The following is a 20,230-nucleotide window of genomic DNA, read 5'->3' on the forward strand; positions in this document are numbered from 1 at the left end:
TCAAAATGGACATTTTTACAACTGACCTCAGGGGAGAAATGCTCAGCAAGTCTGAAGGCTAGTCACATTGCATGCTGTAAAATCCCTTCCCAAGTGAAGCAATACCCTTAGAGCTCAGACAGTCTTACAGAACGAAATGAAATCTAATCTGAAAAGCAACTGCAGTCCCTGGGGAGGTGGGGAGAATGAATCTGAGGGCAAAGTAAGGAACTTGTTTTCCTTACTTGGAACACAACAGATTCTTCTTGGAGGCCTAAGCCTTCTCTCTGGACATGCATCCTTGGACTCATGGACCACGAGTTGGGAGGGCACAGGAAGGCATATGTAATCTATTCCATGCCCCGGCTTCCTTGGCTTCAGGCAGGAAATAATGTGATTGCCAGCAATACTGATTGTGTAACAACTATGCGTGTCACCTCACTGAATTCCAACCAAACTCCTGAGCAGTAAAGGCTGTTGCCCTCCATCTGGTAGGTGTTAGAACTGGTGCTCAGAGAGACTGAGCAAGTTCCTTCACCTCTCTGTGCCCCACCTGTGAAATGGGTCTGATGACAGCACCAGTCACATGAAGGTGATATGGGGTCTACATGGGTTAATTTTTGAAAATTCTTGTACAGTGCCTGAAACAGAATACAATGTATGTAAGTTTGTTAAATAAAAGAATGGAAAAATAGATAAATGAATGGGTGCGGGGATGGATAGATAAGAGGAGTATCTGGATCCAGATCTAATTTTAGCGTGTGTTGAAGGTGGGAGTTGAATGCAGACGATCTGATTCCCACACAATCCCCTGTGACTGTGCAGACCCTACAGGATGATCCCACGTGCTCCCCAAACCCTCAGGAACTGGCACTAGTTTTATAGCTCATTCTAGTCCTTTCTACCTGAAATTTCCTTTCCTGTGATTTGCTGAATGGCGTCTACTTGAATTCTTATCTGTTCCTTTTTGCAAAACTGAAACCCGTAACTCCTCCCTTGTAAGTGAGTGGATGGGTACTGTGAGACTCTGTGCTGGTGCATGGGCCCATGGTTTGTATCCTCTCTGTACAGCATTTGTCCGACCAATTCTGGACGTTTTCTGCCCCTTCTGCAGCATCCATCACCCAAGCTGCTGACGGAGGCAAGTGTCAGGCATGCGCACAGTGCTGTCTCAATTATCCTCACCTGCTCCCTTCTTGATTTTACCTCTGTCTGGCTCCTGCCTCTGGAAGTCCCAGCACTCTGTCTTTTAACTGGCAACATTAGGGAAGAGAGAGGATTGAGATACCCTGCGTGGACGTGCAGGCTTCCTAGGGAGGCGCAGAACGCCGAGGCTGGCAGGGAGGCTGTGCTGCAACACCTTCCTCCCCGAACACAGAGATAGGAAGAACTTTTGAACAGGTGTAGCAGATTCCATGGATACAGAGGCCATCTCACGTGTGCATGAGCTTCCTGTCTGACATCAGAGGTATAAATAGAGAGAGCGAGCGAGCTCTGGGCTCCCAGCTCTCTGGTGGAGAGAGGAAGACAATACGGGCCTGGCTGCAAACTCAAAGCTGCTCAGGCTCCCTTGGCTCCCCGGAGAGCGCTTAGCTTTTGTCTTTCCAGTCAGAACGCATCTGCTGCAGGAAAGACATTTAATTGTCCCATTTACCAGCTCCAGTTTATGAGATCACATCGACAGGGAGCATGGCCTCTTTGTAATGGAGCAACTGACAGCCGAGTGAACATCGCGGAGTTGCTACTTGGGAAAGATGGCATTTGCTGCTTCATGCAGCCAAGGACATGCTCACTTCCAGGCTTTTGCTCTCAAGTCCACTGCAAGTCCCCTCTGGCTCTGTATTTTCTCTGCTCATATGGCAGAAACACTTGCCCAACAGACCTGCACATTTTCGCATGCTGTCCAATTTAAGCCTGGGAATGTAAGGAGAGAAACAGAAAGTATGGATTCAGTGCTTATTATGTGCTGTAGGCCATGAGAAATGCCAAAATCATAAACCATGGTCCCTGGTCTCCCTCAAAGAGATTACAATATACTCAAGTAAATTAAAAACGAAATAAAGTATTTGAACTGCAGTTCAATACACTCGTAGCAGAAGGCTCTGAGGCAGGAAATGATTAACGGGAGAGTGGTCGGAGCAGGCTGTAATTGGTATTGAGGACTGCGTATTTTGTTCTCCTTTCGGGGTGCGGGTCTGGTTTACCACGTTGACTTCTTCAAAGAGAGGCATTGTTTGGGCAGAGGAAACATCTTTATGTTCACATTCTGCAGGGACTCGGATGGTATTTCTTCTATCCAGGCTGATCTTGTTACAGGCACACAAACTGGGCTGTCTTCCGGACATCACCAAGAGGAGGACGTGCTGGGAATTTCACAAAGCGGGGAGAGAAGACCCGTTTTCGTGTCCTCACAGACCCCCAGGGGAGAGGGAGGAGGCAGCACACTGTCCCTCCGAGGGGATGGCATCCAAGATTTATTAGAAGACAAATCACTACATCCTGAGATGCAGAGCAAAAGTGGAACATGGACAAGTTGGGTGGTGGTGTTAGGTGGACAGCGAGATGACACGGCAGAGCCTCCCGTGACATTAGTGACTGAAAACCCTGGAGGCTGGTGGAAGGATAGGACTTGGGATCAAGACATCCCTTCCCATCCCTGTGCCGGCACCACTGATTAACCAGCACCCTTCCTCCCCAGTGAAGAACTTCTAAAGATGTACATTTCCTATTTTCTCCTTCCACAAATACGTATACTGCTTACATCCTGATTACAAAAATTATACATGTATATGCGGTTGTGGTACAATGGAAAACCACATGGACATGAGTCCATTCGTGCTGCAAACACGAAACTCAGGATGAAATGCAATCGTACACACAAACATTCACACACACACCTTCACACAATGCACAGTCAAGGTAAAAAGAAGAGCAACTGTTAGGTGCATAAACAGAAGGGGATGAGATATTCTCATGGTGCTTTTCAGCTGAGGGCAGCAGCCTATGGGGACATAGCCCTAGGGGTGGAGATGGGGCATTAGCATCCACATGGGTGCCCTGGATTGTGCTAAGGGAGTAAAAATGATACCACTGCACGAATCTGAGACCTTCAGTGATTCAACGCATTTGTGAAGAGGAGATTAGAAGAAACTGTCCATCAAAGCAAGGAAAGTGCAAGAAGCTTTGCCATCTGTTTGAAGCTCTGAATGAGAAATTAAAACCAAAATGAGGATGGAGGTCTAAATGTATACTACTTACATGGTGCGGTAATTACAGTAACATTTTTTTTCGTACAAAAACTGGTGCATTGAAAGTCCCTGGAACCATGGTGGTTGCAAACCCAGGACCCTGCTGCAGGGGCATTTCTATAGCCACACATGCTTGGGAGCCCCATGGGGTATAACGGAGAACAACTCTGCTGAAGATTAGCTCATAATCAAAAATTACTAATTTCCCAGGGAAGTAACCTACCACGAGAGTCAGCGCTCATAACAGACAGAAGATGGCAAACCCCAAGAACCAAGGGAGCGGGGAGGGGGCAGTGCAGAGAATAACCTGAACCACTGTAGGGTTGAAATGATTACATAGAAAAGTTTTAAAAATAACAAAAGAGTAAAACATTACGATAAAAAAGAACAGGCAGAACTTTAAAAGGGCCAGATGCATGTCACACTTACAATAGATGAAAATGAAAACATAAAGCTAAATGTTACTAATGAAAGAATAAATGAACTAGAACATATGCGGGTCATTCAACTGCAGGACAGAGAGATAAAGGAATGGAAAATATTAAAACAAAGTGAACAACATAGAGGATAGAATGAGACCGTCCAGAATAATTTACACAACATCTTCAGAAAGAAATAAAAGATAGGATGATCATGGATCATCAGAGAATTATGATACCCCAACACACCTTATTAGGATGGCTAAAATCCAAAACACTGACAACATTAGTCAGTGCTGGTGAGGACGTGGAGCAAAAGGAACTCACCTGTTGCAGGTGGGAATGTACAACGGCACAGCAGCCCCTTTAGAAAGCAGCTTGGTAATTTCCTATAAAGCTAAACATAGTCTTACCATGCATGCAATCTAGCAATATGCCCCTAGGTATTTACCCAAATGAGTTGAAAACTTAGGTCCACAGAAACACCTGCACATGAATGTTTAGAGCAGTTTATTCATAATTGGTGAAACTTGGGAGCAGCCAAGATGTCCTTCAGCAGGCGAATGGACAAACAGACTGTACATCTATGCAATAGAATGTTATTTGGCAATAAAAAGAAATGTGCTATCAAGCAGCTGAAACCCACAAAAGAACCTTAAGAGCATACTGTATGAAAAGGCTATGTACTGTATGGTTCCGACCATACGATGTTCTGGAAAAGACAAAACTACAGACAGGTAGCCAGTGGTTGGGATGGAGGATGGAGAGAAATGAATAGTTGGAGCATGGGGGATTTTTAGTGCAGTGAAAATACTCTATAATACTGGAATGGTGGATACATGACATTAAGCATTCAGCAAAACCCACAGAACTACAACACAAAAAGTGAACCCTAATGTAAACTATGGACTTTAGTTAATAATAATGTATCGAGATTGGTTCATAAACTGTAGAACAGTTTACCACACCAATGTCAGATGTTAATAGAAGAAACTGAGGGGAATGGGGGCAGTAAGTATATGGAAACTTCCTGAACCTTCTGCTCAGTTTTTCATTATATTTAAAACTACTCTAATAATTAAAGTCTATTCATTTTTTTAAAGATAGGATGGGAGAGTTAGTTCGCAAAGCAACGATGGGTGAGATTTTTCCAGAATTAAAGTTATGAGTCACCAGATGGAAGACTCACACTGAGTCCGGAGCAGGACAAATAAAACAAACCCACACCAAAGACAAATTGAAATTCTCAGAAGCAAGTGGAGAGAAAATAGAAATTGCATAGCAAGTAATTATGAGCTGCCTTCTAATAACGGCTGCAGTCTAGATCAGAAGAAAACATAACATCTTCAAAAGGTCAAGAAAAAATAATTGGTGACTTAGATTTCCATGTTCCATCAAATCAGTTAAGAGTGAGAACAAACCAAAACAACACACGCTGATTCCTCAAAACCGAAAAAGAGAACAGTATGAAAACACTCATTATATTAACTTCTTCAACAGGGATCAAATAAACATGTGGAGGATTTTCTTTATTTTTCTCTGCATGTCTCTTGTATCTTGGAGAATATACATGCACACAATATAGTCCTACCTTCCATCAAACACATCCATCTCCCTTGATTGTCACTGCCTTGAAGGACAGTTTTTAAAGGCTGAATCATGGTCTAGGTGCCGTAGTTGAGTGAATTGCTAGACAGTTAGTACACTTGCTAGCCATTTAGGCCAGACAATGTCCTCCTAAATGAAAGAGAGACAAAATAATTCTAAGTATGCCTACTACCTTCTTCCTTTGGAAACCCCACCTGCTTTTTTCATTGCTTACTGAAGTGGGGAAGTATTTAGTTTGCAAGGGGCCACTCAGAGCCAGTTGGCATCTCTTTTCAATGAATGCCTGTGCCCCGAGTGCACTGCTTGTGGGTGATTTTTTTGGAATAATCTTAGATATTCTTTTAAAGAAAGAGGAAAGAAGAAACTAATATATCTGAGGATGACTGTGTGCCAGGCACTGCGCTGGGCTTTTCCTTCATGACAATCTCACGAAGGCTACAATTTATGAGAAGTTCCTGTAATCCAAATCATTTTGTAATTTTGCGTATGGGAGCTCGTTTGAACCTCACCACAAATCTAGGAACTATGCAGTATTTTTATACCCACTTCACAGGCAGAATAACTGTGGCTCCAATTTAAATGATGGAGTCCTAACTGGACTGCCGGTCTTTCCCCTATAGCAGGTTGCCAGTGTATCCCCTGCCCTGCTCCAGGATTGGGTGTGTTCAGGGTCAGGATAGAGAAAAACAGGATGGACAGAAAATAATGATAATGACCCAAAAGAGGCAAAAAAAACAAAAAAAGAGACTGTACCAAACTCTTCGTACATTATCTCTTTTCATCCTCCTACAATGACATTAGGTAGGTATTATTATTATTATGTTCACTCAACACATGAGTGGACACAGATCAGGAGAGTCAGTAACTTGCCTCCACGTTACATAGCCATAAGTCACACGTGTTTGTCCCGAACCCGAAGGTGCTTGTCCCAGAGTGCATGTGCTGCTCCTCACTGCCTTGGGTCTTGTCTTCTGCTCAGGTGAGATGGAGGAGCTGGAGACACTGTGGCTCACGGGGATCTGCCACCACGAGAAGAACGAGGTGATGAGCAGCCAGCTGGACATCGACAACATGGCAGGCGTGTTCTACATGCTGGCAGCTGCCATGGCCCTCAGCCTCATCACCTTCATCTGGGAGCACCTCTTCTACTGGAAGCTGCGCTTCTGTTTCACGGGTGTTTGCTCTGACCGGCCAGGGCTGCTCTTCTCCATCAGCAGGGTCAGTACCCCTGGCGGCTACTTCCTTTTGCAATAGCAGGTCCAGGGAAGCGTCCGGCTTCCAGAGAATCAGGGAGTCTCAACTCCTTGAGGGGGGGGGGGGGCGGGGAAGACAGGGGGTGGGTCTGTACATCCTTCCTTCACTCACCAACCTGGGGCATTTATAAGCCAGGGTTTGCACACCCAGATGACTGTGGAAGCCAGAAAGGAAAGGCGAATGGGCAGAGCAGGTTGGGTATGAGAAAGGCAGCACCACTGATAGAGAAAATAGCTCCTGAACCTGGGTGTCACAGTGAGGGAACAATGGGGAATCTCTAACTATGACAAACTGCATAGTGCTTACTACACCTGAAGGGCACAGTCAGCTTCAATGGAGGATGGGAGTGCAGAGCCAATATTGTCAAGTCTTCTTATTTGTAAAAGAGAAAGTAGTCATTTGATTTCATAAGAAAACTTTCAAATTAGTAACTAATTCCATTTTTTTAAAAAACCCACAAACCACCATGTGGGCCCAACAGCCGTCTGCGACCTCCATCGTTAGCACACAGACATGCTATACCACACCACTACCCTTCCCACACAGGACGTCACAGTGTGCGTGCATTCCAATAGAACGTGCATGACCAAACGCAATCTGCACACACCACCATGCTATGTGTGTACACACCCAACAGAACACACATAGCACGTGCCGTCTCAGAGCCTGAAATGAAACTTTGGAGATTCAGAAGGTAGACATTCGCTTAGTGAGGAGGATTTATTTTCTCCTTTCCATGGCACTGTGAACTTGAGTTTGATGCAAATACATATTTCTTAATTAGCTTGATGGCATCTAAACACAGAGATTGCTTAAAAATAACAATGTGCATGCATACAGCTAGGTATGCCAACTTGAAGTGAATCCTCTCTGCCAACTACTAAAGGCTTTCTATATCCAAAGGGTTCTGGGATCGCCATGGGCAAGTGCACACTGTTGCATTTACTTACAAATCCTGCTTGTGTTTGGAAGAGCATTTCCTTGGTCTGAGACACCATTAAGGAAGCCAAGTTGATAGGATCATTATTGTAAGAAATGAACTAAATCCCTCACTCGCGTTCCCAGCAGCTTGAAGAATGGGAGTGGGGGGGAGACTGAGCACACAGGAGCAGCCGTTGTTGTATTTCAGCGTGATCGTCTGGAATTTGAACTTCAGCCTCCCTTCCCTAAGAGAGAGTGGACCCTTCCTCCCATAGGAGCACTGAAGGGACTTCCATGCCCCCCTGACGCTCCCAGCCACCCTCTCCCCTATCCTCAAAGGTTGCAGGGAGCCCTGCTTGAACACTGACCATCTCCCCAGATAAGGTTTGACTTTTTAAAATAAGTACAGCCTAATATATGTGGATAAAAAAATCTCATCCTTTTTCTCATTCTGAGTTTCCCTAATACATCTCTTATCTGTTAGGGGAACTCAGAGTGGGCTTAGCCCCCAGCGCTGTGCATAGAAGGACTTCTGGGTTGCTTAAAAAATGTTCTTCCTTTCTGGTCAAGGGCCAGCACACACCTTTACAGTTTGTCTCATGCATATTCACACATGTGCCACCTTACATATATGCTTACTCACAGTGCAGAGAACACACACCGAAACAAACACATCTTCATTGTGTACACGCAATCATTTTCTGTAAAAAAAAAAAAAAAACACAAAACAAGAACCTGCAATGGGGAATTCTGAAACAAGGAGCCTACTTTCCTACAAGTATGTAAACGAGAGCCTGGGCCATTCTCTCTAATCCTCACAAGCCCATCACACCCATATATAGGTTGATCACACCCATCTTATAGATGGGGACACTGAGGCCCAACAGGTTAAAATGGGATCCTTGTGGGTTCACTGCATGTTTTCTTGAAACAACAGGGGTCTTCTCACTTCATCTCTCATGCCAGGGTTGGGGGAGGGAAGCACAAGAGAGGAAACGTGTGTGTGTTTGCAAGGCTGGGTAGCAGGTCTTCACCAGTTTCAGAGTTCAGTCTCCTTTCAAAGGGATTCCATCCAGGAGGCTCAGAAATTCACCCGTACCCCAATGCAGGGTTTTCTGCACATGAGCCAGGTTTCTCCATGCCCAGTCTCTGTTTAGCGCATTGACCAGCCACGCAATAGACATAAAGTTACTACCCCACAGCAGACGCACACAGCCCTCCTTTTGGGCTTGTCCCTTGGGGAGCTCCTGGATAATTTGAACCAATGCAAACCTGAGGTCCATGCCCAGCTAGCAGTGCCCGGGGAGAAGGCTAGAGCTCAAAGAAGCCATTTATTTAACATTCGAATCAAGCTTCTCCCACAGATGTGGCCTTTGTCTTAGACGCCTTACAGAACTCTCCCCTCTTGTCAGTGGGATGCCCTTCGCTTTTGTTTTCTCTCTGAAATGCTTTCCCGCTCAAGTAGAAAAAAACAGTCACTGTCACCAGCAAAAAGAACTGTGGGGGTGGTCTTCTGAGACGTGAGGAACGGGAGACACAGCCAAGCCGAGGACCAGGGAGACAGACCGTGACCTTCCCAGTGAGTGCAGATGAGGGCGGCCGGAAGCAAAGGAAGACGCTTCTGGTTAGCCCACACCTGGGACCAGGAGACACAGACCCTGGTAGTCCATGTGGGCTGCTGTCAAAATACCACATCAGTAGCTTATAAATGACAGACATTGATTGGCCACAGTTGTGGAAACCAGGAGTCCGAATGGTCAGGTGAGGGCCCTCTTCTGGGTCACAGACATCTCCTTGTGTCCTCGCACAGTGGGAGAGGTGAGGGAGCTCTCTGGGGTTTCTTTAATGAGGACACTAATCCCACTCGGGAGGGCTCCACTCTCATGACCTAAGCCCCTCCCAAACCTAATCTCCTAATTCCATCACATTGGGGGTTAGGATGTCAGCATATGACTTTGAGGGGGGACACAACATTGAGTCCATAACAGACACTTTAGGGACAGCAGAGCCATGCCCCACTGAGAACATTCTGAGGGGCTGGGGGCCCTTGGCTGGAGCAGAGAAAATTGTCTGGACCAGCATGTCGAGACTTCATTGCTAATTTTAGCCGAGCCCACTCTGGGGTCAAGAGGGCGCCCTCTTTCCACAGCCTATAAAATGTAACTGGATTCTGTGAGTAACAGAGAGGAGAAAAGAATGAGAGAATTCTGCAGGGAGGAAAGAAACGTGAGCCCAGGGATTTGTCTCCCGAGGTCGGGTTTGGGCTGCTCATCTACCAGGAAGCCAGTGCCTTTCGAGAACAAACCTTTGGTAGTAGAGTGTAGCAGGCCTGTCTTTGCAGCTCTGACAAAATGGGCAGCGTGTGCTCACACTGGTGTGAAGGGGGAGGCCAGGGAACACAGGAAGGGCAGATTGGGGGGATCAAGCAACTCTTCCAGCCCACATTTATGGAGCCCCTACTGTGTCAAGTGCTAGGCTCACCTTATTTTATTTTGCCCTGGTACCCTCCTTAGGAGTATATGATCCTATTTTACAGATGTGGAAATGGAGGCTCAAAAAGATGTAATGGCTTATCCAAGGTCACAGAGCTAATAAAGGTGGAGCTGGGACTCATATCTGGTGGGTTCCAGGCCTCTGACTCCTCCCATTATTCTGGGTATACACTGCCTCCCTCAGCAACCCATCTAAAAGATGGGTCAACTCAGGTGGAGAATGCTGTCATCTAAACCTGAGGCACAGACTGGGTCCATCACGTTGACTCCTACCTGTGGCTGCACCAGGCAGATACACCCAGGAGCTGCCTTAGCTGTGTTGTGTGAGTTAGTCCCAGGGGAAACCAGGGATGAGAGGAAGCAGTGAACAGCCATCCTTCTAGCTCCTGAAACATAACTCGGCTCCCTGACCACTTCTGTGGGCCGCTCCGAATAGAGGGACAGCCAGCCCCTCTCAGCAAGGGACCATATTGCTCTGCTGGTGAAGGGGTGGGGGGGAAGTATTCAAATCTCTAGAGGGAAGAGGAGCTCATTAAAAGAAAATACCAAATAACTATTCTTTTCTTCTTTTAAAATATTTTTTTCTTTATTGATTATAGAGAAGGGAGAGGGAGAGAGAGATAGAAACATCGATGAGAGAGAACATCAATTGGCCTCCTCCTGCATGCCCCCCACTGGGGATCAGACTCACAACCTGGGCATGTCCCCTGGCCGGGAATTGAACCAGTGACCTCCTGGTGCATGGGTAGACACTCAACAACTGAGCCACACTGGCTGGGCAAATAACTATTCTTTTTTTTTTTTTATCTCAAATTAATGCTGATGACTCTCCGAGAGAGAGAGAGAGAGAGAGAGAGAGAGAGAGAGAGAGAGAGAGAGAGAAAGAGAATAAGATAATTAAAATTTTGGAAAAAAATTTTTTTAATTTATAAGCTACTATTTCATCATACTGACAACAGGAAGAAAAGGCACAGATCTTGGCTGATTCAAACATAAAGGAGACACCCTGATTTTTACCCCTCTGGGCCAGGGAATAAGATTATTGTATTGCTAAACTGGGCAGAGAAAGCACAGGGTAAGGTAAAAGGTTCAGAAGCACCGTGCTGTGTGAACTGTACGTGCATGGGTATGATTTCCGCATCCAGCCACCCTGGAAGCAATGAGCTCCTTTTGGCAGGTGAACAGCCAGCCACACAGGACACAGAGAAGGAGACAAAAGACAGAGCTGCAGGAAGACGGGTAAAGGGCATGGAGCCAGAGCCATGCAGCTGGGGATGGAGAGTGTCAGGGAAAGAGGTGCTCAGACACAACGGTGGGCTTTTCTGTTTGCCTCTCCTTGAAGGCTGGAGCGGAAACTGTCTCTAGAAAACAAGAAAAATGCAGCAGGGTTGAGGCTGTCACAGTCCCTTGAACATCTCTGTGGGTTAAACTCACCCCCGCCATGGGGAGCTGATGGAGCCACTATTATCCGAGTCCAAAGTTAATCACATATACTTTCCACGAGTTCATGCCAAAGTCAGCAGCAACTGCCACATCTGCTTTCACAAACCCCTTCTTGGGCTGGCTCCCCATCAGTCTTGGGAGGACCAGGTCAACTCCTGCAGGCTTGATCTGATAGTTCCTTGTAGGTACGGCTGCCAAACTCTGAGAACAGGAGTGGGGAAAGGGGAATGTCACAAAAGCACAATGTCACCAATACCCTCTTGCCTGCTACTGTAGCATGAATTGAGTTCTTTGCTTGAGTTACTATTAAGTAGAAGTAAACAACTATTTTTAAAAATGGAAGAAAGTGTAGTAGAAAACAAGAGACATATTGATGGACGTCCCTGTATTTGAGTGACCCAGGAGCCTGTAAGTCACTGAGTCCCTAGATGGATTGAAATGCAACACACGGTGTCATTAGGACTCTCCACTGTCCCTAGCAACTAAGACCCAACTTTACTGAGCAGATTCACACCAAACAAACACACAAACGATATGTCGAGTGGGGTAAGTGAAACGTTCAAGAGAGTAACTCCAAAGCTTCAATCCATGTTGTCTCTCTATCCCCTGAATGCTACTTTTTTCTTTGGTGGCTTCACTCTCAGGATACTGTCCCTCAGGATAATGGTGGTAGGACTAGTCCCCGGCAACTGCTCCTTCTATCCCAACATTTATGTCTATTCCTCCAAAACACATCTGATTAATCACACATAGATTTCATGCCTACCCTTAATAAGTAAGTATTTTCTAACTGACTTGCTTGGATCTCATGATTTGATTGTTGCTTCAGTGTGTGGGTAGGGGTAATACCCCAAAAGAATGAATAATAGGTGGTCCTTTTATGCCAGCTTAGTTTGTCTATCAAAAGCTGATTCTCTGGTATACAAATTCCAAAGGTGATTTGGGGAAACTTTAATAAAAAGCATGAGTTGATGACCTGGTTGTTGGAAGAGTCAATTAAACATGTCAATTTGGAGGCACTGAGACCCTCTTAGTTACATGAGCATTCATTGATACCTTTTCTCAAACTTCATGTATGACTATTTGCAAAAGTATTTGATGATCTTGAGCCAGAGAGACAAGATAAGCCTGAGGCTTTGCCATTGGTCTCATCCATTTAAGAAACATGGTCAGGCTTCAGACTGAATTTCACTATTTCTCCAGGTCCCCTACGAGAAGGCCATATCTCACCCCCAGTAGAGTTCAGGTGTGGAGTGTTTCCCCTCCTTGCTGCTGCTGATGGTGTGTTATATTACTTCCCACAGGGCATTTACAGCTGCATCCATGGGGTGCACATTGAAGAAAAGAAGAAGTCACCAGACTTCAATCTGACTGGCTCACAGAGCAACATGTTGAAACTCTTTCGGTCAGCCAAAAACATATCCAACATATCCAACATGAACTCCTCAAGAATGGATTCTCCCAAAAGAGCTGCTGACCTCATCCAAAGAGGTTCCCTCATCATGGACATGGTTTCAGATAAGGGAAATTTGATATATTCAGACAATAGGTCCTTTCAGGGGAAAGACAGCATTTTTGGGGACAACATGAATGAACTGCAAACGTTTGTGGCCAACAGGCACAAGGACAACCTCAATAACTATGTTTTCCAGGGCCAGCACCCTCTGACTCTCAACGAGTCCAACCCTAACACAGTAGAGGTGGCTGTGAGCACAGAATCCAAAGGGAACTCCAGGCCCCGACAGCTTTGGAAGAAATCCATGGACTCTCTACGCCAAGATTCAGTGACCCAGAACCCAGTGTCCCAGAGGGATGAGGGAACAGTGGAGAATAGGACCCACTCCCTAAAGAGTCCCAGGTATCTTCCAGAGGAAGTGGCCCACTCGGACATTTCAGAAACTTCGAGTCGGGCCACGTGCCACAGGGAACCTGACAATAATAAGAACCACAAGACCAAGGACAACTTCAAAAGGTCAATGGCCTCCAAATACCCCAAAGACTGCAGCGAGGTCGAGCGCTCCTACTTGAAAACCAAAACTAGCTCCCCCAGGGATAAGATCTACACCATCGATGGTGAGAAGGAGCCCAGTTTCCACCTAGATCCCCCCCAGTTTGTTGAAAATATGGCCCTTCCTGAGAACATGGACTTCCCAGATGCCTACCAGGACCACAATGAGAACTTCCGCAAGGGGGATTCCACGCTGCCCATGAATAGGAACCCTCTGCACAATGAAGACGGGCTTCCCAACAATGACCAGTATAAGCTCTACTCCAAGCACTTCACCTTGAAAGACAAGAGCTCCCCTCTCAGTGAGGGCAGTGACCGTTGCCGGCAGAGCTCCACACACTGCAGGAGCTGCCTTTCCAACCTGCCTACCTATTCGGGCCATTTCACCATGAGGTCGCCCTTCAAGTGTGACGCCTGCCTACGGATGGGGAACCTCTACGACATCGATGAAGACCAGATGCTCCAGGAGACAGGTGATCCAGCCACCCAGGAGGAGGTCTACCAGCAGGACTGGGCACAGAACAATGCCCTCCAGTTCCAAAAGAACAAGCTAAGAATTAGCCGTCAGCATTCCTACGATAACATCCTCGATAAGCCCAGGGAGATAGACCTTAGCAGGCCCTCTCGGAGCATAAGCCTCAAGGACAGGGAACGGCTTCTGGAGGGAAATTTGTATGGGAGTCTGGTTAGTGTCCCCTCCAGCAAACTCTTGGGGAACAAAAGCTCCCTCTTCCCTCAGGGTCTAGAGGACAGCAAGCGGAGCAAGTCTCTCCTGCCAGACCACACCTCCGATAACCCTTTCCTCCATTCCTATGGGGATGACCAACGCTTAGTCATTGGGAGATGCCCCTCGGACTCTTATAAACACTCCTTGCCATCCCAGACAGGGAATGACAGCTATCTTCGATCCTCCTTGAGGTCAACGGCATCGTACTGTTCCAGGGACAGTAGAGGCCACAACGATGTGTATATTTCCGAGCATGTTATGCCTTATGCTGCAAATAAGAATAATATGTACTCGACCCCCAGGGTTCTGAATTCCTGCAGCAATAGACGTGTGTACAAGAAAATGCCTAGTATTGAATCTGATGTTTAAAACCTTCCATTATGTTTTATCTATAGGGAAACATACGTAATGGCCAACACTCTGGAGGGAAAATGTTGGATGTCCAATAGTGCCCTGCAAAGAGGAAGAGGATTTAGGAAGGTATTTTTTTTGTTGGTTCTTTTGCACATGGCTCCATGCCAGTCTCCCACTCAAGGAATCTTGTGAGATGTGTGCTGAGAATGGCAGATACCAGATAGGTGAGTCCTAAACCAAAAAATAATAAATAAAATGGCAAGTCTCCTGCCCACTAGGTATATTGGCAATAATGATGCCTTGGATGCCAATGGTGATGTTGTGATTTCCTATATTCCAAATTCCATTAAGCCAGTCCCCCATGCAATTTCCTCATCAGAAACGCCTAATGGTTTCTCTAATACAGAATAAGCAATATGGTATGCATGTAAATCTGACACAGACCACATAAAACAGTTAAGAATGCATCTGCACTGTAGTGAGATTGACATGTGCAAGAGATTAGGAAGTTTGGCTTTGTAACCGTTTCAGCTTTATTGTCATGCCTTTCATCACCGCCCAGGCCCAACCCCAGAACTCCAGCCTCCCCCAAAGAATAGCGAATCAGTATGTTTCATGCTAACTATGCTACTTTCATTATAGCCCGTTACCCAGACATATCTGGAGTAAAAGGCCGGAAGGGCCCTCAGGCAGAGAACTACGAGAATCTCTTTGGATGTCCATTTGTGTGTTTCACAGATACTCTCTCACCCTTGGCTTTGATGGTCTTGTTCAGGGCTGCGTAAATGAACACATGTATGTCTTCGATATCTAAGTGTGGATCTTCTGTTATGACACAGTGGCCATTGTAGTTTATCCTGAAGACTCTTATGTATGTAAGTTTGCATCTCCCCCTTTCTGGTGATGACTCAGGGTTGTATAGTATCTGTTACCCCTTTCCTCCCAGAGTACCATAACTTGTTCAGTCCCCCAAATAGCCATGGTGGCGTCTAATTAACTGTGTGTTGCTGTTCCCAAGGTTGTCAATGTGGTGGCAGGCACCAATAGCCATATGTGTGCCGTGATCTGTAAGAAGTACAAGGCCATCTGTCTGCAGAAGGCTAGCATGGTTTTAGGTTTATGCTTCTTAACGTCATGAAATTTTGTTGGACACTCGTTTCTAACCCAGCCTCCCCAAATCAAAAACCTTCAAAACATGAGACACGCTCATGCATCTACCCTGAGCATCTTCCAAATTGTGGATAAATGTCAGTGGGACAAGCGAGTTCTCTCTTCTGAAATATTCACTCTGTTGGAGGCTGGCTGTTTCACAAGCACCAACAGAGGTAGATGAAAAATTCCTCAAAGCATTTGTCATTCCTGAGTCCTCTCCATTATCCCATTGTTACTCTACTCAAACCTGTGCACGTATGATATGAAATGATACTCGTCTAATATAATGGTGGAAGAGAGGGGTAACATTATGCTTGGGAAGCTCTTAGCACTGTGCCTGGCACATGCAAAGTGCCTAAGTAAATAAACAAAGATGGTTGTTATATTATGATATATTATCAGACCAGAATTTTCTAGTTTCAAGATTAAATGATACAAAAACCACAAATAATATTAAACATTTTATATAGCTCTAATTTAATAATTAGTGTATTTTAAATACATTAATATAACTGAAATATTTGGGAGAAGTAGTCATTGTCTTTTTCTTCAGGGTACCTCAGTCTGTTTTGATGACATGCTGCAGAAACCCCAAGCTAATGCAGACTAGCCTGACCCTCCTGCATTTGGCTTTGGGTTCTTGGAAAAGGGGACAGAGTGGCGGGTTGAAAGTTATTCTGTTTCTTTTATTCATGGTGTTTTCTGTTTTGTAGGTATACAGTATTCTCAGAATGTTGAAAACTGGTTGCAATAAATTTAAGTCAGTGGTAGAGAGGCAGAGAAAAACAGTGGGTAAGGAAGGCTTCCCATCATCTTTGAGGTCGAAAGGAAGAAGGGGCTGACTAGACATTGAATGCACTTGAACACTATTTTATTTCATGGATATATCACCTTTGCTGCCACTAGACCCAACGACAGAGAAGCCTAGATTGGAGGACCTCAAATAGTCACTCCAATTTCTAATTTCAGGTGCACCATTGACTGTCTTTTAGAACATTCTGCCTTTGCCCTTCCATTGCATTGCAGACCTGTCTTTCCCCAGCCAGGATCACTTCCATTTCCACACAAGATTGGCATGCCTAACATGACATGAATTAAAAAGTCTTCCCAGAACACAAAGCAGTGGTATGTCATCAATCCAAAGAGGCTTTGTCTTCCTCCAGTGTTCTCAAAACTCACGGGGCTACCAAGTGTGACAGAGAGCTCCAGGGACAGTGCAAATTACACGTGGAGTCATTCCATGGCCCCCAAAGCCTTGTAATAACAGCATAATTGCTGCTGTTAAGCCCCTGGTTCTCTGGTTAAGAAACTAAAAATATAGCCTTTGGACGAACCAACAGTAATGTACTGGGAGAAAAAAAAAAAGAAAAAAAAAGCATACTTTCTTTCATACCCAAAGTTCTTTCTAAAAAATAAATAACCAGAATTGGATACTATATAATAAATATCCAATTTCCCTCCTCCACTAATTCACTAACTCTTAATTGGGATGATCCCAAACATAAGAAAATTGACCATTGATTAGATAGTCAATTTCCAAGTGAAAGATGATGTGGAGCTATTCAGAGGGAATCCACACTCAGTCAGTTCTTTGGAAAAAGAGTATCAGGAATATAACACCCAACAGTAAATGACATCTACAGTATAGAAGGTGATAAGAATGAAACAGGAAGCCCTGAACTATGGATCCAACCCAAAGGGTTCTGTGACCTTAGATTTGTTGATGCCAAGGAGCCAGAATCTCAGAACCCAATTTTGTGCCTGAGTTTCACTGGCGTCGTAATTAGCTCCACGTGATTTTCTCCACTTGAGAAGGACCCAACTGGTACACCTGAATGCAGATGCTGATGTGCCTGCCCACAGGTAATAGCCCATATCTGCAACCAACTGAAAAGATTCTATGTTAAGAGGAGAGTCTTCTAGGACATGAATTCTACTCTGGGAAACCTGTGCGTACCTGGAAAATAATTTTTCTTATTCTCATACACTGCAGTTCTTAGGTCACTTCTGGTTTCAATGCTCTGAGAAGGCAAATCCCTAATGGGTCTGTTTTTCTGCCCGTGAGGCTTCCATGAGAGGTGTGGGATTATAATCTCTCCATGCATTACTCTTCTGTCCTTTGCAAATCTCACTGGAGGATTTCAGCCAGCACCATGACTGGGTGTCTCATGGAGTATATTTGGTTTTCTCTTTCATTTCATAGGGTGCCCGAAAAGTATTTGTACTTAGCTTTTCTGATGAAAGCATTAAAATTCATCCACTGCAGCAAAATCAGTCAAATCAATTCACGCTTCTTTTCAGGAGAGAAAAAGAAAATTACACCTTGTTTACAAATGAAATAGTTTCACTTAAATGGGACTCCAGCCAAGGCAGCTAATTAGTCAAAAGATCCATGGCAGCCATACCGTCACACATTGTTCACTCTATTTGATATTTCTACCGCTGGTATTTATTTAATATTCTGCATCTTTCTCAGGAAATGACAAATGCCCTGAATTCTTCGCAGATAGAATTGCTAATGAAAAGGGGTGGGGGTGGGGTGTTAATTAAATGGTGATTAAAAATTTATCTCCTTTAAACTTAAAACGTGCAGCTTTAATAATCAGTTGTCATATAAATAAATACCTTATACTGAAATCCCTTGCAGTTTGAGACCTAAATAAATACTAATTTGAGAAACCTAAATATCTTTCAGAAGAGCTGAATGTATTTGTTAATGTGAGGCACACGCCTGTACTGTTTCTCTGTGCATTGCTGTTGTGCGTGAATCTTGGAAAGGAGGACATGAGCTGTCTCTGGGAGAGAGCCTGTTTGTATTATTCATGGCTATCATAGCTGTAATTGAACTTCAAGGTAAAAACACAAAACAGAGCTGAGTAGGTGGAAGCTAAACTCGTTGTTTGATATTTAATGAGTTAGGGGTTCTCTATAAAGGTAATTTCCATTCCAAAAGCCGTGTTTTCTTGTTTTGTTTTGTTTTTTGTTTTTCACTTGAGACAAAATGAAACATATCCAGATACCCCCATCTTCTTTTGGGAAACAGGGTTGAAAGTTCTTAATGAGAGGTTAGGTGGGGTCTATACTTGAAAAGTTCTCCCAATATGCTGTTGCCCATTTTGCATTTGATCCCTTTCCATTGTACTATGTTCATATCTAATTGTACAGATGAGGTCAGCTTGCCACTTGATAGAGATCAGAGATGATCGAATGCACTTATCTTGTGAATACAAATGCTTGTGTACACATGTACATACTATACATGCCTGATTTCTACAATTCACACGTAAGTGTATTATCCAAATACAATTGTACATAATGTAAAGTTTATGTTAAAAATTAAATAATGATGATGGTATTAACACATGGAAAACCCATTCTGGTTATTGATGGGGTGATATTTAGGTAGAGAGGGCACTATTTTTTCTTAAATCTCAGTTCTAGGGAGGGTGACAGAGCCAAGTGGGATTTGGGTGTTGGTGTTCTTGACTCCGTCTCTGAAAATGTATCTGGAGTTAGGGGCATGGAATATATTCTGCTCACATTTGCTTCTGAAGACAATGCTAATATAGACGTGTGATTTCTGTCAACCCACCAAAGGGCACACTTCCTTTTAAATTCCTCCTTCTCTTCCCCACCGCACTCTTTCTGTGGTCAGAATACTCTCAGTAGAGCATCAGCTAAAGGTGGCTGCCCAGAAGGATCTTAGAAAAACATAACTTAAAGAAGTCACCAAGATTTGGGGCAAGGGGATGGCAGATGAGAAAACTAAGAGGAAATGAAGTTCCCTAGGAGGCGGGGATCTATACCATCGTCCAGTTGACAGTGTCAGAGCCAGGTCTAGAACCCAAGACGTCATGGCCCATTTCCAAGCTTGGTTCCCTTTACCAGGCTGACTCATTTCTAGGTCTTTTTTGAAGTCTCTCCTGAGTATCTCTGGGATAAGAGCCAGAGAACCTCATAGAACTGACCTGTCTTTCTTTGCCTCTTGCCTTATACAGACCCAAGCATCCCTCTTTGAATTTTAATTTTTCTTTAAGGTCCCCAGCACTCCCTGCCTCAGAGTCCTGGAAAAGAGAATATATATTTTTTAGGGACCCATTCCCATTCCCTGGGAAGAGTCAATGAAGGATATAAGTTTAAAAAGTTTAAAACCTCAAACCAAAGATGAAAGCTGGCCGTGATCACTGAGATGAGAGCCAAGGATAAGCAAAAGACACTGGTCAGCTGATAGCACTACACTGAGTATCTCCTCTCCTTTTAAGGCCACCTTGGGATTGGGGAGCTGCAGAGAGAATAGAAAATACAGTCTCTTCCCAGAGTAGCTTATGGTCTAGAAATTCATTTTCTTAGTAGAAAAGATAACCAAGGACCCAAGAAAGGCAAACACAGAGTAAATGTTGAAACTAGAAATGATAAATAAAGTTCTTGCCAGGAAGTAAAAATTTATCTGATTTCATGATCAAACGATAAAACCCTCTCCTAGATCTAGAAGTAACCTTGGAGAATATAGTGGTGCTCCTGGGAATGCCATTGATAACTTGAGCCTTCAAAGACAGTTTTTAGGAAACCTAGGAGCATCTAACCAGGTGAATAAACTCGCCCTTCCGCATTCTGCACAAACAGGC

At 44.6% G+C, this 20,230-nt stretch overlaps 1 protein-coding gene across 2 annotated transcripts in view; it reads left to right on the top strand.

Annotated features, from left to right (window-relative positions):
• Nucleotides 1-16,918, top strand: part of GRIN2A (glutamate ionotropic receptor NMDA type subunit 2A) — a 385,539-nt gene extending 368,621 nt beyond the window's left edge. The window contains exons 11-13 of one of the 2 annotated variants that reach the window (XM_036279358.1): nucleotides 6,234-6,472; nucleotides 12,669-13,843; nucleotides 14,187-14,249. In XM_036279358.1, the coding sequence (XP_036135251.1) occupies nucleotides 6,234-6,472; nucleotides 12,669-13,843; nucleotides 14,187-14,205 (1,433 nt within the window). In that variant the 3' untranslated portion in view covers nucleotides 14,206-14,249. Of the gene's footprint in view, nucleotides 1-6,233; nucleotides 6,473-12,668 lie in introns of both variants that reach the window. The other variant, XM_036279357.1, reaches the window with a different exon arrangement.
• The last annotated feature ends 3,312 nt before the right edge of the window (nucleotides 16,919-20,230 follow it).

Source organism: Molossus molossus, unplaced genomic scaffold, assembly GCF_014108415.1.
Source record: "Molossus molossus isolate mMolMol1 unplaced genomic scaffold, mMolMol1.p scaffold_m16_p_3, whole genome shotgun sequence".
NCBI classification, from domain to species: domain Eukaryota; kingdom Metazoa; phylum Chordata; class Mammalia; order Chiroptera; family Molossidae; genus Molossus; species Molossus molossus.